This window comes from Cylas formicarius, unplaced genomic scaffold, assembly GCF_029955315.1.
Source record: "Cylas formicarius isolate icCylForm1 unplaced genomic scaffold, icCylForm1.1 PGA_scaffold_4__25_contigs__length_36172078, whole genome shotgun sequence".
Classification (NCBI taxonomy): Eukaryota; Metazoa; Arthropoda; class Insecta; order Coleoptera; family Brentidae; genus Cylas; species Cylas formicarius.
Genome location: NW_026844334.1, coordinates 16244540 through 16269246, shown reverse-complemented (window position 1 = coordinate 16269246; position 24707 = coordinate 16244540). Strand labels below are relative to the sequence as shown.

Below are 24707 nucleotides of genomic sequence, written 5' to 3'. Positions count from 1 at the left end.
AACCTCTTCTCTTAATGAAATTGCATTTGGAGTTTTATGGTCTTAGGGCTTAATTATCTTAATTTGTAAAATGTGGGTTTTACTACTTTTTTTTATTGTTACTGACCCAAACTATTTTTAATGTCAATATCAGCCAGGGTGGTCAAAAACAGAAACAAAATAAGTTGATTTTAAATTATTTCGCTTCAAATAATAAAGTGGTTATGATCCAGAATTGTAAAAAATCCTCCTTAATTTTTTAGATGCCAATTCTTGGGAAATTACTTTGTTCAGTTTTCTGTATCTTTAGCCCAGTTTGATTTGTAGTGTGTAAGGAAAGGTAAAACTTATGTTCGTAAAATATAATGAGAGTCGTTGTGCTAGAACTAGACATGTGAAAAAATTATGTTAATTAAATTTGATATTAGACTCTTTGAGAAACACACAGTGATTGGGGAAGTCAATTCACATTTTTTTTGTTCATATTGGCCATATTCCATTCAAATTGTTACAGACCTTTTAGGTCTCTTGTGGGTAGGGTATGAAAAAATAAAATGATGACAATTTTTTCTGTTTATTTAAGAAATTTTCATAGTTTCATTGTTTTTGGCAGTATGTTGAGTGGCACTTACGCAAGCATCAAAAACGAATTACAATACGATGAGGGTTTAGATAGTCATTGACCGAGAACATTGGATATTTTTTCTGCCTATTGAGAGATAAGTTATTTGTTAAGTAATAATATTAAGGATTCGCTGTTGTACTTCTTTTATTATTATATCTAAACCCATATCCATATTCAGCTAAACTAACGGGTAGCTGGCCTGATTAGCAATGCCACAGTGGTTGTTGGCATCCTTGGCCATTTTCACGTAACCGCCGACGCCCCATTGTGGCCCGTAGGAATTTTTGACCAGCCAATACTTTTGACCGTTGGGTTCCTGACCGTAACCGACAATGAGAACGGCGTGATTCATATCTTCTTGCCGGCTGCCGCAGTCTGGATCGTAGTAGACTCCGTCGGAGTAAAACTGAAACCCATCCTTGCTCGCATCTATAGCGGCCGTTACCGGCCCCAGGGTGGCTATAGCGATTTCTAAGCCTTGCTCATCGCCCTCGGCTATGTCCACATAACCTTTAAACGCAAAATTACTTAAAACTTGACTCGGATTTGTTAGAAATGATGAAACAAAATTACTGAAAACCGATTTATTGCGCCAGGACAGGAATATGAAGGTCTCATTAATACACTGCCGTTCCAGTCATCTGACGCGTAATCACTTTTATCATATGCATGAAGAGACGTTAAAAAGTAATAATCATACCTAGTAAACGGAATTCTTTTAGGTTTGGTTTAGGAAAAAATATGGCATCTACCATAACCTATATGGACATTCCAATATGGAGATGAATAAATCAGCTACATTTTTATTATTTTCATTTGGGGGACCATTAGCCTTGTTACATATACGGGCCTTATACTCACTTGCTATATACCGAGAGCAAAATTTCGGCGGCCGAAATTTTCAACTGATTGATAAGTTTCTTAAATGGCAATTTCTCAAATAACTTATTTTTGAATTCCCTTTGAGCCTGAGCGCAAACGAAGTTGGTAAATAGCATTGAAGCATATCATTTTTTTCATCACTGTATAAATGTAACTTAAATATAAACTAAACCGGTCAAAATATTGTTTATATGTCAAAAAATTGTATATATAAGTAAGCCCAAGTATTTTTTCTCACAGCCTACTGAAATAAAATAGTTAGATAATCACATAGATAAGCTATATAAGAAAACAGCATTCTTCAGATAATGTAATTAACCTAAATCTAGTAAACAGCTTACACTTAGTTAAGAAAATTGGGTAAAAGGCATGTTTGAAAAAAGATCATTTTAAAATATGAATTTATCACATAAATTAAGTATCTAGAAAATATAAAAAATGGTCTACTGATATTAGTTTATACTGTCAATTAAATTGTTAAGTTAAATATTAATCAGGAGGGACACAGACCTCAACTAATTTTTAAAGGCACTATTTAAATTGATAATAATATATTGTCCCATTAAAAATGAAGAATTTAATGATAACAAAATAAATATTTCATTTGAACCTTAAAACTACCGTTTTTTTTTTAACGACTACTGCTTCCGAGATAGTAAAATGTCCACTCTGTATGTCTCGGATTAAACTGTCCCGTTGTTGAATAATTCGCAACTGACAATTATTTTGGTTATAGGTAAAACTAAGGTTACGGGTAATTACGTTTCATCCATACAGAAGATTTATTTAAAAAAATGCGTTTGTGGATAGAAAATGTCAAAGTCTCCTTAGATGAGATAAATATAAAAAAAAATATGTTGCAATGACCTATTTAAATCATTCGTTCGACGGCTAAATGATTTATCTATTGATAATGCGAATAATCGGAAAATCATTACACGGCATTGTTTAGCGGGTTTCTCTCTGATTGAATTTTTCGCGTGAAACTTGCCAAATCATTCATCATCAAGGATGTTATTTTGAAAGTTGCAACGTTTTGTGCGTATGTACGCAAGATTTGAAATGCCAAAACAGTTTTATGCAGGTATGATCCTAATTAGTCTGTCATGTTAGGCGTGCTGCATTCTCATAATTCTTCGTTTTTTTTTTAAGTGTCCCAGCACGTGCATAAATATATTATTGTTACTCAATAACAGTTTAAATCAAGTAGTATTCCAATTAGTGGAACCTGTCCCAACATCTTCAGCAAATTTCGAAACATAGGTCAAGGGCATGTTTTCGGAATCTTTGCTCTTTCATTTCGATGGGAATTAACATAACCAGATTATAACACCTCCATTAAATTTATCAAGCATCTGTCCGAGTCGCATCATCACGTTTTGTATGCGACACTGAAATTGTTGAAAATAGCTCAAACCAATAACGGTGGCGGATGATATTTTAGTTCGAAGTGTGACTAACCAAAGCTTAGTCGCAAGAATATAGTTGTAGGTGCAAATTATACCATTAACATTTTGGACTAGTGTGAATTTACCAGATTTGTATATGGGTAGAATGATCTATCTATAAAAAATATTTTCAATGATGCCATATCTTTTAAAATCTGGATTCTGGATAGTATGTTGTAAAACGAGTAGGCTAAAATTGTGGAACGTACTCACGTGCACGATGTCTGCAGAAGTAAAAAACATTTTTGACGGAGATTTTGGTCTACCCTGGGGAGCTTATTTTATCCGCAATCGCTGAATTTTTGAAAATATTTCTTAATTTTTCAGATTTTTTAGATGTGGCTATTCCAGTCCAATCGATTCGTAGCATTCATGTCCCTTTTGTGACTGCAAAATAAACCGCTAGACTATCAAAACGGTTAAAAAAAGTTGACTATAGTCAGTGTTTAAAATTTAGTTGTCATTTGGAAGAAAATTGGTTCAATTATGAATGCGTGTAATAGAAACGATCGAAATTTTTCAAAAATTTTGCGGAATTGTTTATTTCACTTTTCTCCACTGCAAGAGCAATCGGAATCAATCTACAAACGTTGCCGAATAAGGGTTCATAAGAAAATAACCAATATTGGTTAATTAGTTGACATTCACACACAGTAAATGAATTAAACGTCACTTTCCTGCGTCGAATAACCAATGCAGTTGTGCAGTTTTTTGTATTATTAATAAAACATTTAAATTATTAATTTTATACACAAACACGAGGCATGACAGCTGTTACCATTGCGTCGAATCCCCTTCGAAAAGGGCTTGGGGCTGCATACTTTTCATTAATCATCAACATTATGCAAAAATGTTCCGTTCAGTAGCTCGCTAATTGCAAAATCCTCTATATCAATAAAACCGATTATTACCATAAAATTTACAATGTAAACGACGCTACATTCCCGGCGAATAAAACTCGAACTATCGGGGATTTTTTGGTCCATGATACGTCACAGACAGAGGCCACTATGTTTTTCACGGAATCAAACGACTTTCGACCAATTTGAAATCTCCCAGTAGCGTGTATTTTGCGGATAAAACGGAGCTGCCGCATGTTGCTCGTTAAAGAAAATTATTGAACGGTGTTATTATGTTGAAAGTAATTACCCGCGCATCTATGAAAAGATGCGCGCGGTTTTTTTTCTCGTCATTAATTGTATAGTCACGGCGCTCTTTTCACTGTGCCACTTGATGATGACCCTTTCTTTCATTTCTTCGTGGTGTACACATATGGTCGTAGATTGTAATTTAGGTAACTACGCAGAATTTCAGGTGTGCAAGTTAATACCGTAGCAATGCGACCCCCACCCCCAAACGACACGTTTAATCGCTTTCTCACGACGTAAGATCAAAAGTAACAGTCCGAATCACCCGCTGACTCATTAAAATAATGCTTGCGAGAGTTTTCAATGTTAAAATGCGTAACGACGTGACATGTCGCTGCCTTATTTTAGCAATCAATCAAAATTTAAAGATTTAGCCACGAGGTTTATTGATAAAAATGGGAACGGAAATTTTCTGCGGTCCAGTCGATAGATTAATTAGAACAATGTCCATTGTTTCTGAACACTATATTAATGACGATTTTTTCAATGTCACTGTTGACATCATTTGTAAGGATAAAAATAATATTAATAAATTATTGAGCAATATAAATAAACTGGTGCACACTCCATACGGGCACCAAAATTTGAGAGATGAATATCTGCAAAAATTAAATAAAAGTACTGATCAGAAGTCCGCTGTCGCTGCGTTGTTGCAGAAAATTTTTAATTTTTACAGGGTGTTTCAAAAAACGCTCTGCTATTTTCTAGGGTAAATAGAATATTAAAAATTGATGTTCTCTCACAAATGCCTTTGACTGAGACAAGAGTTACTACTCACGATTTTTTTATATTTTTTACAGGAGCGTTGGTGTAGGGGTGTCATGCGTTTTTTATGCTATTATATTTTGAATTTTTTGGACAAAAGTAGTATTTTGTATTTCTGTTTCCCATACAAATTGTTAAAATCTTTAAAGTAAAAAAATGCTGAGCTAATGAAAAAAATATTTCAAGTAAGTTTCATATGTACAAATATCGTAAAGTTTGAACTTAAATTTTGTTAGCAGTAACTTATTACCCAATCAAAGGTATTTGTGAACCAAATTTCAATTTAATTATCTTCAACCGTTTCAGCAATAATAATAATAGAAGATTTTTGGGGCCCTGTAAAAAGCCGTGCCTTCTGAAGGAGGCTACTAAGTAACGTTATTTTTAATATTTTTAATGTACCCAAAAGGTAATGGTAATATGAAAAGTATAATATGCATCTGCACTCTGCTGACAATAGAAACTCGTCACTACAGTGGCATTTATCAAATATACTAATTATTTGCTTTTCATAAGAAGGCAATTTATTTAAAAATTATATACATTTTTATACGTTTCAATCATAAAGTGTGAATTATTTTAATCAAAAATTAAACAAAATTAAAATTAACATAAAAATATCATGGTGCATTATTTCAGTATTATATTTACACTTTCATTGTGGTTCGATTAAATAAAATAATATTTTAATTAATTTATATTCTTCTTTGCAATCAGACGTTTCGTTTCTGAGTTAGAATCTTATTTTCCTAATACGAATTTAAATAATTATATGTTTACTTTATGTTTTATAGTTTATTTTTGAAAAAAATAGTAGCTTGTAAATTATTATATAAATTATAATTTATGGCGATCGTCCAAAGATCAACATTAGAAGATAGAGTAGAAGAAGAATAAAGAATACGTCAAAAAGGAAAGTTGGAAAAGCACTTTTCTCTTATTGAACCGACCTCTCACAGTTAATAATATAATCTTGGACATACTGTATATCACGTATCTGTTTGTCACTATCATTTCTCTAGGAGCATATAAATTGTGGGAGGTGCAATTTAATTTTTCTATGCTTCCCTATAAAAAACTAAAACTCACCATCCACCATAATTTAAGGATTTCAAAACCAATTAACCCAAGAAATTTGCATCATACACGTTATATTACCGATCGCACATGCTTGATTTAATCGTTAATGTTCAGCAACCAGTTTATAAGTATAATGACGCAACCTCAAAAGACTTTATTCGAAGACCGTGTAATTCCACCTCAAGCGAAACGCGACACATTTTTTGGATGTAAATTCTTAAAAATTTTGGAGTAATCCCGCAAAAATAACGAACAAAGCGGGTGTACTCATACTGGATTAAATTTTAGTATTAAGAAGACGAATTGGAATAGCATCAAGACTTAGGAATAAGATTATGTGAGTCAAGTGTAAAAGGAAGTTTGATCGTTAATACACCAGGAAGATATGACAAATTTCAAACAATGACCTGCATTAAACTGCAACAACGATTTCCACATACGTATCTTGTTTTTCCCTGTAATCCAGGTGTGAAATGAATCACGCATGCGCATATTGATTATCGCCCTTAACCTTTTTTTATGTTGATTTGAGCAGAGGTAAGGCCTTTTCGTTTCGTTTTTAAAAACCCATTAGATAAGAAAATTGTGTCTACTAAACTTCCTTCACCAACACTTCGGACATTTCCGGGATTTTACCGCACGGGTTTGAGAGCAATCGGACGTTTTCGGAGATATTTCCCACGCTTTGAATTTTGACGTTTGTCAATTCTGACGATCATGTCAGTGAATGTATTCGTGTTGTTTTACGAAAATGTACCCAAAAACTAACGGTCGTAGGAAAAGTATAGTATGCAACACGTTCGTTAAACTTTTTAAGTCGCTCGTTTATTAAAAACTCGCTCCGCTCGTGTCAACTAAACTAGTGAGTCAAATGCCCTTTACCGCACTTGTTGCATAATATACTATTAGCAATGCAGAAACTATGTGTCAGTTCAGGAAAAGTTACAACTGAAAAGTGGAACGCTTGACAAATAATAATAAATTATGCAAATGTCTTTATAAGCTTCTAAATGAATCCGAATGGTTCCAATCGACAACAAATTAACTCTTAATACAGACAAAACAAATGCGGTATTCTTCAGAACCAAACAAACAAAATATAGAAACAATAGGAAAATCAGCGTAGGCAATAAAAACCCACGCATCTCAGAACATACCAAATTTTTTATTCTTATATTTGCCAACTTCGAATTAAGAAAGAAATACGGAATAATCTTTTGGGAAAGATAGTACTATTATAGTATATAGTTTTATAAGTCAAAAAAGGGTAATCAGAGTAATTAGGAAAATGGAATATAATCAAACGTGCCGAAATGTGTTTAAAAAAATGGGACGTTTGATGGTATACGCGCTATACATATTTGAATGCCTTATGTTCCTTCACAGAAATAAACATTTATTCCAATGACTAAATACAGAAAATTATAATACATCTATCCCTTGCATCGCTTGCAAATCACTCAAAAGATACCTGAGTAAATATGTATAAAACTGTTTAATAAACTACCTCTGAAAGTTACACGAATTATAATAATAAAATAAAATTCTTAATTGAACTTGAGTCATATAGCTTAGACAACTATCTAAAAATGTAAATGTTGTAGCTGACCTACTGAGGGGCTTTGAAGTCATATTTAATTTATTGTTAACATGGGTAACAATTTTTGAAATAAAGGACTATCTATCTATCTATCTATGTATCTATCTCGTAGAAATCGAACTTGGTTTTCGCTTGAGACAAATTGTCAATCTATCTCAACAAATCAGTTACTGCAATTTTTTTAATAAATATTTTATCACTTGCCTGTGCACTTAACGACGACATCTTCTGGCTTAAATCGACACTGCTGATTGTCCGTGCCTTCGTAAGGATAGGATTCCTCAGAGTCCACGCCGTCATTTTGCCTGACGTATTCGAAAGCCGGATTCATGAGTCCCCCCGTGCAGCCATCGTTGCCCAGATCCTTGGTGCAGTCTACCAGGTTCTGCTCGCTGACGTCGACAAGCTGTCCGGTTTTGCGGAACCAGTGGCCTTCCAGAGCACCTGCCTGAAAACGGTAAGGCCTATTGGTCGTTTATTTGAACAAAACCTACGAAAGTATATTGTACCGCAGCGAACGCCCAGCAACAAGCACACATTCCCTGCGATTTGACCGGTCCTACAGCGCCGACTTGTCTCCAGTCGACGCTAGCTGGTAAATTGACATTTGCGCTAGGTATGTATGTGGTGGAAGTGGGTATCCTGGGTCTCGCCAGGCCGGACCTGTTGAAACCGTTCAGGATGTTGGTGAACTCGTGGTGCAGCAGATCGCCATAAGGGTTGAGTTGCTGCACATAGTTCCGCCTGCCCTGACTGTACTCCTGATTGAACCTGGCGATTTTCGCCCGATTCTCGATAAACACCTCTCGTCGGAATCGTTCTACGTCAGCGGAGGGGTACGCTTTATTGTAGGTCATCTGATAAGTTAACAGGTTTTTTATACAGTGTGTTAAAAATAAATCACACATTTGTTTAGCCCTATCTAATAGCGGCGATATTTTTGTAATTCGATTCAAAGATCTGTGAGTCACTAAGCTTATTTTTAAATGTAGATTTACATTATTTCAGATGCTAATGAGATTCTTAATGCAATTGCGAATTTGGAACAATTTGGCACAAATATATTTGCCGTTTATAACAACATATGGCCACATCATTATCTTATGTTATTATATTTTTGGTCTCACTATTCTGATTATATTTTTGCATAATACTTTCCAATTGCTATCTAGATCGATTTTCGCAATATTTGTTTCTCCATTAAAACTTTAATTTAGTTGCTATTTGAACCTACAGGATGCTGAAATTCTAGTTGCACTTTAACATTATTGCATTAAATTTGACGTGACGTGAGAGCCAAAACTGTATTTTTTAAAAAAGAAAACCCACCCTGTACATTACTTAAAATGGTGAAAGTTTTGGATTTTTGAAATAACCTCCATAATTCTCAAAGTTACATTATGTTGACAATTTTTGTATTATTAGTTAACCGAACGCAATCTTGTAACAATGTGGTCTTCCAGGATGTTAAGAAAAACATGATACGGGTTGTTAAATATTTAAAAGAAAAATGGCTTTTCTAACAAAATGCGATATTCCTTACGTCGTAGGCTATACATGTCAACAATGCGGCTAATGGTCATTTTCATCATTTTTATTTGAGTTTCAACACTTTGACAACACAGAACGTATTTTAGAACTAAATATTTCCGTACCTACGTTTATAATGAATCTCTAGCCGGGCGTCCTGCATGTCAAGATATTGTAATTATTTCAAAAACTTAACCACTATTCTACATCGTTTTAAATAAAATTTAATTATTATTAAGTTTTGACCATTTTTGTGTACCACATCCAAATCACTTATTTTAAACGACCCAGTCTATTATAGGAGAACATCTAAATGAATCTAATATACAAGACCTTCGCAAACTGTACCCAAAATGTCAACTTTTAGAATATTATATTTTAGAGAAAGAAAATTAGATAGATAGAACGATGGTGTCATTGTTACAATGTTCAACGTACAATACTCGGCTATAGCCGCCTTTGGTCTAATATGGTATGAAACCAAAACCAAAAATCAAACTAATTCAGCCAAACGACAATTTCATGAAAATGACGCGCAACATTTATTCCTACAGCTGCGGTAAATAATTGGCGACATTGATTTAAATAACTTTTCACGGTTCGATTGGCCGCCAATACCGAGAATCGCGACCAGATTCTTATCGGCGGCATTTTTTTTTTCTCTCCGACTGTGGTGATTCAGAAAGCCGTTCACTTATTTCGGGAATTGCCCACCTTAAACGCTTTCCATTCTTCCTCCAGCAAATCTTCCAAGCTAACCGGTACCAATTGTTTGATTTGTTTCTGAATGTATCTCGGTTCCTCTAAAGCCTGCAAAGAAAACCTTGGCAGGTGGGCTTCTATTTGTCTCCCGATGACACTGTCGGCGGGATGGTCTCCATGGGGCCTTCTTATATGTCCGCCGATATGATCCAGATTACCCCCCAGCGCGGCGCCCAGTATCGGCGCCCCCAACTGGACGCCCAGGTGCTGATTGTTCACTAATACTGCTGACATTAATAGTAGAAATATCGCCCTCATGATGACCGTTCAATGTATAATCTGGAACGGGGAAAAAGAAAAACATATCTTATGTTTTTAGCAAATTCAAATGTCTTAACTATAAAAGGGCTATTGTCAATTTTGCAATTGCATAATTCAACATTATTTGGTATTATGTAAAAATTAAAAATAAATGAAAAAATAAAGACAGAGAATTAGGTCGAAACTATCCAACACCTTCAAAAACTTCGTACAACTTGAATATTTGGCCAAAGATTTATATGTATTTTTATATTTTTATTATTTATATTTGTGCAGAAGTCTAAAATTTATAGTTTCTATTGTACTGGGTGATTTTTTTTAAATTGGTACAATTTGTATATTGTAATTTTGACTTAGTGTGTTTTATTAGTTTCAATTTCGATCTACTTACCTATCTTGTTCATTTTTCAATTTTTTGCAACGAAATATCCAATCATACTTATAAGACCTTTAAATTTAAATGTCTTCAAATTCAAATATTCACAAACTAGTAGCAGAGTTACGTGAGCATTCTCTGTAGATTACCCACTTTTCCCATTTTTGCTATAATTAAAACTTTTGAAAACACCTCGAAGAATTTTTTAAGCTCTACAAAAATACAAGAAATGGTCTGATTTCACAAGGAGTTCAATAACGCAGTTTTTCAATGTGTTTGAAGCTTTTTTTTTTCAAACGTTCGATATAAGCATTCCTAACGATACAACTTGAGCGCATCAAGCATTAGCCCAGCATTTTCTTAGTGTTAAAGGTCAAAGGCAAAAAATTAGACTAGCATTAAAAAGTATGCACCTTAATGGACTCTCGCGAAGTACTAATAATTTACCATAATTTATAACGCGAACTATCATTAATTTTTCATATATAATGAATCACGCCCTAACTACTCGCATATTAGAAATCATTAGGAAGCACCTTCCTTAGACGAAAATTTCAAATGTGGTATATTAAAATACTAAAAAAATCTTTCAGCTTAGTTTTTCCATGTATGGAGGTTATTTTTCAATTGAACAGATGTCAAAGTTACGTAATCGTTGTCGGTAGCGGTATCATTTTTGAAGACGTTGAAGACGAAAAATGCTATAAAAGTCATTTAACTATTGCATTTATAGGACGGTGTAGTGTTTTTCAAGATGTTTGATTTTTACATTTTTTTTTCACATCTGCATTGGCCCTTAGTGAGATTGTAATAATTATTATAATTACAATTAAAGACATATCAGGCATGATTTTATTTTTTTTCTAAAATTAGTCATTTTTTTATTTCTTTCGAGAACTGTTAACTTTTGTTGTCGTTAATTCTTATTCATTTAAAAAATTTCAAAACCACTTTAACTGATTTCAAGTCCGATATACAATCTGAGGAGAAACTCAAAAATTTCATTCAATTCTTTCTGAGCCATATATAGTCGAACTTAAATTTTTAAAATGATCTTATTTTTTTTTTTAATTATTTATCCAAATTTACTCCTTTTACTGAATATTTTCTTAAAGTAAACTAATTAAACGCCATATTTTGTTAAACATCACGGTAACAGTATGATATTTTGTACATCAAAAAAGGTGCAAGAGAAGAAATAGATACAGAAAATTAATTTAAAAAAATATAGCGTCGTTTAATGGATAACAATTAACATCTGTACATACAGAACCTTTAATTAATTAATAATTAATTAGTAGCAAATTTAAGCTAGATGGCGGCGAATGATATATACTTGCCATAGTAAGTTTTTTACTTTTACAATGTTTGAAAACTTTTCATATTAAAAAATATAACATGATAATTGAGTTAGGTCAGACAATATTTCTCCGATTATAAGTGCTCTGGCTGTAGAAATCGTTGCCTATGTAACTTTTGAACAATAAGGAAGGAAAAAATTCAAGAAACCGGAAATTTCAAATGCCGCGTTTTTGTGACATTTGACAGCTGTTTTCGTTTTAAGTCGGTTAGAGAGATAAAATAATAAAAGAACAATAATAATGCTACTATTACCGCTAACTTTTTAAGCATCACAAAGAAAGTCAAGACTACATAGAGAATAGTAGTTTCTCCTTGATCTAGACTTCATTCAAGAAAATGGTGAAGGGTGCAAAAAAGTCATTTAGACGGTGTTAGCTAGTTCTAGAAATGTAACTATTAACGGCAATTTTTATTGTGAATTGGTTAGTGAAACCTATCTCTAATTGCTTTAGTAGGAATATGAAGGCTAATTTTATAAGAATTCCAGGGGCAGCAGATTTTACATGGAGAAAATTATATTAGGTTATAAGGTGTTTCCTTTTAACACAGATAGCAAACCCACATTCAACATAAAAAGTACTTTAAAATCATTTATGCCTTAGTGCTTTAATTATGTACACCATAAAAGGAAGACCAGATACAAAAGGCGTACCGAAACAAGCATCTATGGCAGTCGTGGCCAACAGCAGTACAAAAAACATGTGGAAAGCTTGTTTGTATTTTTAACAAATTTGTCGACCGCCATTTTTTTTATTACGGATAAGATAAGCTCATCATTTTGTTTCATTTTTAAATCTCTATATTTTTTAAATAAGCTCAGGCACTAGACGACGTGAAATGACCTGCACTATACCAAAATACAAGTTTAACTCGACTGTGCAAATGTTGAGTAAATTGTATTATAAATGATTGTATGGGGACCGAACTAAAGTTTTTCCCGTGATGAGGATTATACCGAGTTGCTTTCCTGTGGGCTTACAAGGACACGAGTAGGAGCACTGATGCATAATTGGAATTTAGTAATAATATTCGGCGACTGAAGAGCGCTGGTCTTCAGCGGCCAAAGTCGGTCACGTACATCGCAAAAGAAATTACGTACTGTTTGTTTTCTTTTAAAAAAGGCTGCTTAATCGCTTCAAGGTTTCGATACATACGATACTCGCGGGTAAAAAAAATGAGTTCGAGTGCGTTGTTACGCCACCCTGATAATGTTACAGTAGTTAATTTCAGAAGTCTATTGCGGCGGCCGTTTTCAAATTAATTAAACGGGTACTATGGATTTAAGATTAAGCAAACGCCGTAAGACAAAGGGTTCATTGTAGTTTTTTCATTCGTCATTGATAATTACGGTTGCTGCGTTCGAACGAAACCTTCGATTTCGTGTAGCTGGCGAGAGAAATATCTCGAACCAGGATCCGTCGCGATCGAAATTATCGAATTAAAATCTGCCGTCAGACATTTACATAAATTTCAAAATTAATCACAACTTCGCCTGTTTTATTCGGGGTATAGGGAAAGGTCACGGTCACTTTTAGGATTGGTCGCATCCCATTGAAAATTCTAAAAAATTGTATTCATTCAACTTTCATTATTTTATTGCTTATTTCTGTAGTTATATCATCTAAATAGTTCGTTTTTGTTGCCTAAAAGTGCATTGAAATTATAGATAAAAAGTTTTCAACGTCTCGTCGAAAATTTAGTACCGTTTACTGTATATAGTAGATTTTTGTATTCCAAATGCGATTCTTTGAGGATTGTTTACTTAAAGTAGTTGCGTTCATATATAATTACATAATTACTTGTATTTGTATATTTTGTTAAGGAAGTAACTGTTGACAAATATAAATAGAAGCACGATAATCTTTCTAAAATATATTAGCAAGCATGACATTCATTTGATTCTCCTATTTAAGTATTTATGCTTAGTGTTGACTCTTGAACGTATTTGTATTTGTTTTTATAGAATATTTAATATTATTGTTATTATTATTAGGCTTAATATTTTTGGCGTACCTAGTGAAATCATTTTTTAATTTAACATTTAAGAATAGAGTAAATTTTTCAATACTATTACAGGATAGTTTCAATTTTAAGAAAAAAAGAACCTCTATCATAATTTTTTAACACACACCTTCTACTCATTAAGGAACATTATTTGACAAAAATGATTTTTACCAGTCACGCCAATAAGTAGTTTGAACTGCATATTTTTAATTAGACTTTGGTACTTTTGTATACCAATTTGCGCAAAAACAAATAAAAAACAAAAAAAATGCTTGTTTTCTTAAGTTCGATAAGACTAGACTGCTTTTGATATTTTGTTGAAATTTGGTAGGCGGCTACCGTGGAAATATTTTCCTTGGGACAATATCAATTTTCTACTTTCACCAGTCCCGTAGGATAGAAAATATTATAATAAAAAGTTTGTTGTTTATTACAGTTTTAACCCTTATAGCTCAAAAATTAAGAAATTTACAATATAATGTTGATATTAACTTTTCTTCTGAAAGTCATCGAATTCTCCACACCCTTGAGTATCTACACTGGATTAAACCACATCCTATTGATTGTTACCGTCTCGAAAATTAAGAGAATTTGGGGAAAGTTGGCAATTTTAGACAATTATTTAATTTCAAATAAATTGCTCATCAATCTCATTAGCGGCCGCATCCAGAGGTATCGAAATTTTTATAAATCTGTCGGCCCGCCGTAAGTGTCTAAGTGATCACGATCAACCTCATTTCTTAACATGTTAGTGCTAAAGACATTTAAAGGATTTTTCAAAATTTCGCAATTTTCAAACGATCTAACATATATTTTATTATATATATTTATTATAGCTGTACTTTATTTCCTAATCTCCTCATAGTAGCGCAAACTATTCCGGCGTTTTCTTTTTAATTCTCACACCAATTTGCGTGCCTTGGGACTATTAAAAACGAATTACCCATAGGACAATTTTTTTACTTTCGCGCGTCAATCGTCGCACTCACCATATTAGGTACCGAAGTATGAAAAGCCGAAGGCAAAACAAACCTGCAAAACGATCTTCTTTAAACAGCCCCAAATTGAATTCTCGCTCGATGATCAATTAAGAAGTCACTAAACCGATTCACAGAAGAGCTACACCGAATTTAACATTTCGCGGGCGTTTTGACGACAGTCTTATTGGTTCTTGCGGGCGACCTCCGCCTCTCAACACTCAGTTGAATGAAATGGCACACTAGATAAGAAATCACCTAGGATTAACCCGTCCCACTCTCACTGGATATATACGTTTTTTTTTTCACTTTTGGTTTCGTAGGCGACCTGATCGAACGATTATTAACTGAAAATTAAGGCAGAGTCCGCGAAATAATTTTCTTGAGACTATTAAAATTATTTAATTTTTTTTTTTATATTTTTAAAATTTTTGATGTGTTTTTTATTCCAACTAACACACATATTTCAGTCGTTGGTTCTTAATGCCTAAACCAAAACAACTCCTGTTTTTACCAAGAGACATGCTTAAATATGAATAATTAATTAAAACTATTCTTCGTTATTGAAGATATAAATTATCACTAATATCACTAATTGTTTATTTAGTTGCAGAATTTGGAATGGTGGTCAATTAACAAGGGCACTCGGTCCTATCTCGAAAAGTAATCCCAAATATTTAGGGTGAAACAACTTATGACTGTGTGGCCAAGATAAAATGCTGGAAAATATTGTTAGGCCATCAACGCTGCCCTGAGCGGATTGATTTCGATTACTTTACTTTTAGTGCAACAAAAGATAGCCAAATACACAAGTGAAAACCGCATTTCGGTATCTCTTTCCTAACCTATTAGATCCGTAAAAGAAATGAAAAAAAAAATGTCGCCATCTTTGGAGATGATTGAATGTTGCAATGCAAGATTGCAATAATTAAAAACAATAACACAGATAAAACAATAAGATTTTTACGATTTAATGTATGATAGTCCATCGCATACATGAAAATAAACAAACATGTGGAAAAGGCATTATTTTATATATTATTTTAATAACTCACCCAAATATACAATAAATAGGTGCAATCTTAATATTTATATTATTATAATTTATGCTATTTTGTTTAAAAAAGCATACTTGGATATAAAAAAATCGAATTTTGTGTGGACATATGGGCATTAATCATTATTAACCATATAATTTTTGTATTTTAGCAGTATAGCAGAATATATATTTTCGGAAATAAGTGTCAAGAACTTGAGAATATATATATATATATATATATATATATATATATATATATATATATATATATATATATATATATATATATATATATATATATATATATATATATATATATATATATATATATATATATATATATATATATATATGACAAAATGCGTTCAGTCATTCTGAAGTTATTGACATTTATTTCCGAAAATGTTCGCATCATATTACTCATGTAGCTACTAGAGATACAGAGGCTCTGGACATGTTTTGAGAAAATAATGCCCTATTCAAACTTATTGACGATCTGCTTCCAGCCATGTTGGTTGTTCAATGCTGCAACAGCATCAGTTAAAAACTAAATTTTAAATCACATGAGTGTGTATGTTGATTGGACCTTCTCAATTTCTTTTCACAGTTGCTTCGTAACTTCCTGTTTTATCGGCATAAACAGAGCCTTTGTATCTCTAGCAGCCATATGTTGCCAACCAATCAGGAGATTTGTCACTTTGTCAGTCACACCACAAGACGTACCCATCAAATTTTATAGGTTAAAACTCTGTGATAGGTTATTTTGCTTGTAACCGTAAAAAAGCATTTGTACAATTAACTGTGTCAAGTTTATGGTATTGTATAATGGAAGAAATATGTTTGGAAATTGAAGGGGTTCAAATTCAATATAAGAAATCAGATCTCATAGAACACAGTGATTATTTCAATGCTATGTTCAACGGTAACTTCCTCGAAAGCTCGCAGACCACTGTCAAGCTCGAGGTTTGTCAGGGAGTCTGCAAAAAATATCTATTACACACCTTATATTTCAGGGAGTAGATTTGAAATCAATGAATATTATCCTCACTTTACTATGGGATGGAGCTTATATAATTCAGAATGAAGATCTGCTTTTAGTACTCCAGACCTCTTGTATGCTACAGTTTACTAAGATTAGGAAGTTATGTGAAGATCGAATCTTGGAAATCCTAGCTCCATCCAACTGTTTAAAAATTTGGATTTTAACTGAGAGATTGGACATTACCCCACTCTATCTCAAAGCTAAGTGCATGGCCCTGGAAGAATTCAATGAAATTTGTGACTCAGACCCTATATTAGAACTAAGTTTGAAAGAAATTTGTATGTACTTAGGGCACATTAATTTAAGAACTGATTGCGAGTTCAGAGTGTTTCAAACAATTATGAGGTGGTGGTATGAAAATTGTAAGGCATATGAGTTGGAGAAAAATGAAACTATTGTAAAACTACTTCATTGTCTTAATTTTAAGAGATTAACAGATGATAATGTCAGGGAAATGAAAACTTATCCGGATATATCAACCAATAGTGGTGTGGTTGATATTTTAAATTGTTTTTTATCATTAAGACAGGGTTTACGTGTGGATGAATATCCCCAAGCAAGTCATAAGCACGCTTGCAGTCTTAGTCAGTCAAAAGGCAGAAAATCAAGTGACTTGCCCTGTTTAATATTTGAGGCATTTGACTACAGTTCAACCAATGAAGAGGAAATGGTTTTAATTCGAGGTAGGATTAGCTATCATGTCTATGGCATTTGAAAATTTCTTTTCCTATGTAGATAGATTTCACAGGAAGAGACATTTAACCAAAGTTCTTGAATCGACAAGTAATTCTAGCAAAAAAAAAATGTTATTTGGGATGCTTTATGGTGAGATATGAAGTTCCTAATTAACACTCATAAAAGAATTGATGCTTTAGATCCGGCCATAAATGGGTTCACAAAACTTATAGAAATCGATGGTAAAAAATGTAAAGACTTAACGGGTTTCAGCCTAACAGCCTACAAAGAGTTTGTTCTCATCTATGGCGGAGAATTTCTGATAGGAGGTGGTAACTGGAACAACAACATCTGGGTGTTTGACACATTCCGAGAGCGATGGGAGCGCAAGCATCAGCTTCCACATGGACGTCGCCATTTTGAAAGTTGTAAAGTGGGGCACCGTCTATATATTATAGCCGGTATAGGCAGGTTCAGAATTATCCAGGATAACTTAATCTATTATGATTTCAAGACTGGTAAGTTAATTTTTCATTAAAAAATAAGCTACTTTTAGCATAACAAAACAAAACAAATTTAACAGTGTTATTATGTTTTAAATATTTTGCTTTAAATACAGATATATGCTAGACTCAGTGCTGTGTTGGATAAAGAATTAAGTTAACTATAGTCATGATTTGTGATAGCATAGTCGGCAATAAAATGCCAGACAGAATGAAATAGATTGTTCATTTTGCTTCCACTTATACTTCAATACAAGACAGCCATTATTAATGATGATGATTATATTACTTGGGAATAAGACAGAATCAGTTGTACTTGGCATTTATTAATTTAACTAGTAAGCCCATACTCAGTGATAGATTCATGTATTTTCTCTGTAGTAATAGGTCAGGGTGTTCCTTAATAATATGCTCTGTCCCTGCAATAAAAATTAAAAAAAAAAAACAAAAAAAATGGAAAATTAAAACAAAATAAAATATAATTTGCTAAGAGTGAATATACAAGTAAACCATATTTAGTTTTTATTTACGATGGAAAAGCATCATCAGAGCCAAAATTGGAACTACCAGAAAACGAACCTTCATCTACATTAATAACATGTGGTATTACTGTTATATCAAGTGCATTCTCTTCTTACCTGTATTCTTTTATTATATTATCTGTATGTGATTTATAACTGATCCATTTTTCTTTGGTAACTGTCTGAAGAGCTGCTTTTCAAACAGATAGTACTGCACTACCATCGTGCCTTGCCTCACTTAATTTTTGATTAAAAAATGTATTGCACTGAGCCCACACCAATTCTATGTCATTAAATATACAATGGTAAGGAACTTGATGACCAATTTCAGCAATTCTTTCGTCTGTAGCATACGGCAAGTTTGTTTTGTAATTTTTGAAAATTTTTAAGAACTCACATTTTAGACCATTTTCTGAGTAATTAATTTCTTCTTTTCTTGTCGATGCATCTTGTGCACTTTGATTAAGTTTAGAATAATATTGTGCATTATCCATAATAATTAAAGACGGCCTTTCGAGTTTCGGTAGCAGTTTTTCAGTTTTGTAGTGGATACTGTAATTGTGCCGTAAATGGTACTATCTTTGTCGAGAGTGCGACACCGAGGCCCAATAGGGAAAGGTAGCACACTGGCAGGTAAATGTGTGGGTTTTGCCGTTCTTAGTATACCAAGGGAAGCAGGTAAAATATTGAGTGACCTTTTTCTCTTGTATGACCGACTATGCCATCGCAAAAGGGTAGGGATTATACAAACAAAATATTTCATTTTCAGATCAATGGAGTAATATAAAGGCTCTGCCAAGCCCCTCCCAGCAAATAAAGTGTTGCAATTTTCGAAATCAGCTTTTTATATTGTGTAGTAGCACTAGACTGGGATATTTATTAGACTCTCATACTGAAAACTGGCGCGTGTTAAAAATATTAGTCAAGAATGAAGATATTTATTTGGAGAATCTTAAACTTCCTGTGTCCATTTTCTCGTGGAAAGGAAAGTTATTTATTAAAGGTGCGTCTTCATTAGCTCTATATACAGGATGATTCACGGTAGATGGCAGGTTCTGAGGTTCATAAAAAAGAAGATGCGTCGCATCGCTGAAAATATTTTACATCAACAAATCTTCCTAAATGATCAAAGTTTCACAAGGATCCTAAGTCTCGCCATAAATCCCCCAATATATAGAGTCCCAAGGAAGACGGGAGATAACTCCCTAGCAGGGTAATGCTGGATAGCTAAATAAGTTATAAAAATATGATAATGACAGTGCTACTATAGATTACTACCCTTCTGGGAAATAATCTTCTGTCCCATGGTGCAGTCATCAGTTAAGGCTGCCAATTATTCTAGGTCAACATTTGCTTGGCTTTGATTTGGAAGATGAGACTTTTATAGAAATGATGTCATTGCCATTCAACGAAATTTTGTATGAAGATTTAGAGTCGACAGTATGCGATGATGTTGTGTATACCCTGTACAAAGTTAATTCAGAGATCTTTTCCGTTATGTATACGTTGGAATCCTTCAATTTGGAAAGAGGTACTTTGAAGTATATTTTTGAAAACCAATCCAAGGACTCCCCATTCAGGATTAATGAAGAGTTGTTTACAATCAGTTCCACATTCAAGATATTCCCTTTTCATCATTTTGGTTTGGATAAGAATAATACTCTTGTAAATGATTTTATTAAATAGATCATTCAAATTATATGCGTCATATATATTTTTCTAAAACTGAATCTAAATAAAGGCAAACACATGACCCTGACTGACATTGTTAAGTACATTGTACAAATGTTAGTACCATTGGTATTTTTACAGATTCTTGTACTCTTATTTTTGTGCTAAAAATATAAATAAGTTACCATTATTTAGTTTTTCAAAAATAACTATATGTTTGAAATTTAAAATAACCTTGCATGAAGTTAGCTTTTGGCGTTAGTAATTGTGCTGTAGTATTTTTTCAAAATATTAACTCTGTTCAGGTTTATTTGTAAAGGCTATTCAAAGGCTGTATTTATTAGAGAGTCTTTATTATCAAATTTAATACAACTAAATATCACATACTTTTGTTATAGAACTAAAATCCATTAAATATAAAAATTAGGCACAGTTAAAAAATAAATTCAAAAGAAATAGAGATTCATTACTAATATCAACATTTTGTTCACAAGTGTAAAATTTTGACCTACTTACACTAATGGGTAACTCGCTTGAGTAGCTATACCACACATGTTGTCTTTGTTTCTCGCCATTTTAATATATCCCTCATTGCCCCAAGTTGGACCCCAAGAGTTCTTAACAAGCCAGTAGTCTTGCCCATTTTTGTCTGTGCCATAACCCACAACCAGCACCCCGTGATCCAATTCCTCGGAACTACATTCAGGATCTGAGTATACCCCATCAGAATACAGCTGAAATGCCTCGTGACTTGCATCAATAGCCACAGAAATAGGCCCTATGGTAGCGACGGCGGCTTTTAATTTCTGCTCGTCTCCTGAATCAATATCTACATAGCCACGATCAGTAGCTCCTTTATCTTTGGGGTTGTAGTGACACTTTTCATCTTCACCCAAGTAAGGATATGTCACTTCAGTGTCAATGCCTTTATTGTCCTTAATATATTTAAAGGCATTGTCCATAAGCCCCCCATTACATCCATTGTTACCATACTTTGTTGAGCAATCAATCAGGTTTTGTTCACTTAATGAGACAAGCTGGCCAGATTTACGGAAATATTGGCCCTCCAAACTACCAGTCTAAAATATTGTGAAGATATGCAAAAACATTTACAAAATCATTGTAATATTCTACTCACCGCGCTAAAACTCCAGCATGAACCGCAATGTCCCTGATCTTTGACTTGTGTGACTGCTCCTTTTTCTCTCCAATCAACCTCACCAGGCAACTCAACATTAGCAGGCGGAATAAACGTCACTGCGTCATTTGATTCTTGGCTCCTTAGACCATTTTTTGTTTTATTAAAACCATTTACAGTGGAGACAAACTCGTGGTGCAGCATGTCCGCGTATTTGTTAATGCCCAGTTTGAAGGTGACCAGACCCATTTCATACAACTTATTATGTTTGGCTACTTTATGGGAGTTCTCCATAAAAATTTTCATTCGGAAACGTTCTTCGGTCTCGCCAGTATACTTCTTGTTGTGTTGCAGCTATATTATATGAAAATGTGAAAACTCATTAATATTTTGCTTTTTTAAATTTTTGCGTGAGTTTATACAAGCTTTGTCTGTTTGATCAAATTTTCAAAACTAACCAAAGTTATTAAACTTATAAAGTTTTTTGTTTCTAATTTTTCAAAGAAACTTCAACAGGCTACTTAATGGTATTTACAAATCTTCAGGATTACTCCTGCGTTGGTTATTGATGTTGGCTTCTTCAGAGTTTAACTGAAACTGAATCACATTCTACTCTGTACCAGGTTATATATTTTGGAGGAAGGGAGGAGCTAAAGCAGGGGCATGAACATTGTCTCATCAATTGTTCTACCAACAAAAAATCCGAGAATTTAAGGAAATCTATAAGCAGTCATCCGACGCGATGTTCACGCCCCTCCTTCAGGTTCAGTTAAGCTCTGAAGAAATTAACGAGATGATTGGCGAAACGTCAGCAAGTTTTATTCATCAACAACCGATGCAGGAGGAATATGGGGATGTTTATATTTACAAAGTTAGTTAATGGTGTACCACTAAAATTTACAAGAGAGAAGCAAAAATCATAAATGAAATATTAAAATAGTACAAATATATTAGTTTGTACTAATGTACATAGAACAAAAAGAAAATATTTTGTTTAGAATATAAAGCTATGTCTCCAGCCTAAAAAAGAAGGGTGCTGCTGGTTGTACTTAAACAATTTCTCAATTTTTAGATAAATGGCCCCAACAAAAATGTTTTCGAATTTCGATTTATTGCGTATTTGCATTAACAAACACAATAAATAATTCACCAAGCAACAAATAAACCAAGTTACGTCATTTTCTCTTAAAACGCAGGAACAAAAACAAAGAGTGCTCATCGAAAATAAACACTGATAAACTTTGCGAGACAGACCCATATTAGTCAAAAGGACTGACACAATCGCAAAGTCTTGTTATCTTTTATTTGTTAGCATTTGCCCTGTTGGAGAAATACAACTACGCAGAATTTGTTAACGGTCGATTTTGATAAAATAACTTAATACAAATCTGAAGCTAAGAGATGTTTCAACCAAAAAATATATTTTCGGCCACAAAGTTTTTTGTTAAGAAAATAGTTTTTGTGGAGGGCATAATTAACTTTGTAGATTTGATGTTTCGTTCAACAAGCAAAAGTGCCCAATAATTTAAATAATGGAGGCTGAATATATCTTGTTGTAAACGATCATCTTACCTTAAAGGCGCCCCATTGTTCGTGTACCAAATCGAAGAATGAGACCGCCTGACAAACCAACAAAAAGGCTGACAATACGAACAGTGTTTTCATGTTAACCTGGAAAAATGTCAAGCTTTTAATTAGAATAGATGTTTTATATCAAATCTGCTAAATTCTTTACAGAATAAATACATACAATTTAATTTTAAATAAAATATTTACAAAAATCAAAATAACCAAATATGTAATAATAAAACTATCTACACATTTTGTTCATGCAATACAATTATTATACAATAATTACTATCGTCTGTCTAACTTGCCCTAACCAGAATACCAAAAAGTTCTTACTTTTACAATTGCCTCTTCCACAAACAAAACAACAATGAATCCAACAGAATGACGAGCTAGCTTTTATACTCAGTAGGCTTGTAACTTGTATGAATCAACGTCAATCACAGATGAAAAAATTATGGAGGAATCACCACAGATTGTCACGGCTGCTACGGAGAGAAACATAGCATACGTTAATATTCCAACGTGTCGAGCCAATCGGAAGGCAGGACCATCAATGTAATCCGAAGCGCGCTTCGTTTGATATCGAGTTTAATCGTATAGCAGCCCGCCAATTTTAAACACAGTTAATTTTTATTTTACCGCGAAGACATCAGAATCCGTTGGGTGTTTGCCCTTATAGCAAGCCTATATTTGCTCTTGAAATCGAGATTAATAAGCGACTTATATTTTTGTGATTAATTATTGATATTTATTTCAGGCCGTTAATTTATAATTTTTTACTTGCTTTACTTTATTTTGACTTGCCGATTTTGTGAGATGGAATTTTCAAGTACATCGACTAAAAACCGATATATACGGACAAAACACTCTGGCCAAGAGGGATCTGGATCTGAAAGAATGCACATATTTTATGCCCAATATGCACAGACAAGACTATTTCTTTTTTACTTCATACAGACTTAATTAAAGATTTAAATTCTTTTCATAGCTTAACTATTAATGAATCTACTTTGCATTTTAGGAATTTTGAAGAGTTTTCAGCTTGGAGGACCCAAGAGAAGAGGGAAGTAAATTATGTTTGCCATATACGAAAAAAATATCAACACGGTGAATCAAAAATATTTTATGAGTGTAACAGAAGTGATTACAAAGGTAGTGTGTTTACTAATATGTGAGTAGGCATATAATGTGTCATATTTTTTAAGGATTTGCCAGCTCAGCTAAAAAACGAAGTGTGAAAACTGGAGGTAGTATTCATATTCATGGGACATGTCCTTCAAGAATTGTAGTTATCATTTCAACTGAGGGTAAATAATATAATATTATTGTTATCTACAGATTAACTATATTTTTTTAGGATTTGTGACGGTAAAGTTTGTCGAAAAACATTTAGGACACACTGATAAACTATGGACCAAGATATTATCAAAAGCTGAACAGGAGACTATCGTCGAAAAACTAAGTGCAGATGATGTCCGATCTCCATGTAGACACTATTGCATTTAATTTTGCATAATTTTTGTTACAGGTCATTTTGCAAGAAATGAATAGCTTTGCTCGCAGCTTGGACGAAGAATCTTTTGGGAAATTTGTGGATATTTTTAGGACATTTAAGATGGACACAGAACAACGAAATTCCGAGGAAAATTCGAAAAAAAGAAACATTGAGAAGCAAACATATTATCCTAATAAAAAGTAATATAACTATTTATAAACGTTTCATTTTCATATAATATTTTATTTTTTA

The 24707-nt window shown here is 33.3% G+C and overlaps 3 protein-coding genes across 6 annotated transcripts; 1 reads left to right on the top strand and 2 right to left on the bottom strand.

Annotated features, from left to right (window-relative positions):
- Window positions 1–520: 520 nt before the first annotated feature.
- Window positions 521–15205, bottom strand: LOC132700347 (procathepsin L-like). Of its 2 annotated transcripts, none has more exons than XM_060667592.1 (5): window positions 14812–15205; window positions 9772–10098; window positions 8037–8384; window positions 7732–7975; window positions 521–1114 (listed from the first exon to the last, which is right to left on the bottom strand). In XM_060667592.1, exons 2-5 carry the CDS (start codon window positions 10075–10077, stop codon window positions 783–785), a joined length of 1230 nt encoding a protein of 409 aa, XP_060523575.1. In that variant the 5' UTR covers window positions 10078–10098; window positions 14812–15205; the 3' UTR covers window positions 521–782. The 2 variants fall into 2 exon arrangements, with proteins under 2 accessions (XP_060523575.1, XP_060523574.1); XM_060667591.1 differs by having other exon boundaries at window positions 14855–15075.
- Window positions 15206–16264: 1059 nt separating this feature from the next.
- LOC132700716 (kelch-like protein 40b) lies at window positions 16265–24631 on the top strand. 3 transcript variants are annotated; one of them, XM_060668217.1, is made up of 10 exons: window positions 16265–16801; window positions 16852–17563; window positions 17616–17705; window positions 17756–18073; window positions 19349–19582; window positions 19922–20110; window positions 23982–24112; window positions 24166–24267; window positions 24318–24433; window positions 24489–24631. In XM_060668217.1, the coding sequence occupies exons 1-7, from the start codon at window positions 16664–16666 to the stop codon at window positions 24029–24031; spliced, it is 1731 nt and encodes a 576-aa protein (XP_060524200.1). In that variant the 5' UTR covers window positions 16265–16663; the 3' UTR covers window positions 24032–24112; window positions 24166–24267; window positions 24318–24433; window positions 24489–24631. The 3 variants fall into 3 exon arrangements, with proteins under 3 accessions (XP_060524200.1, XP_060524199.1, XP_060524198.1); XM_060668216.1 differs by having other exon boundaries at window positions 24318–24631; XM_060668215.1 differs by lacking the exons at window positions 23982–24112; window positions 24166–24267; window positions 24318–24433; window positions 24489–24631 and having other exon boundaries at window positions 19922–20593.
- On the bottom strand, window positions 20732–23447 carry LOC132700717 (cathepsin L). Its single transcript, XM_060668218.1, has 4 exons — window positions 23294–23447; window positions 22961–23059; window positions 21389–21742; window positions 20732–21329 (listed from the first exon to the last, which is right to left on the bottom strand). Exons 2-4 carry the CDS (start codon window positions 23051–23053, stop codon window positions 20763–20765), a joined length of 1014 nt encoding a protein of 337 aa, XP_060524201.1. The 5' UTR covers window positions 23054–23059; window positions 23294–23447; the 3' UTR covers window positions 20732–20762.
- Window positions 24632–24707: the final 76 nt, after the last annotated feature.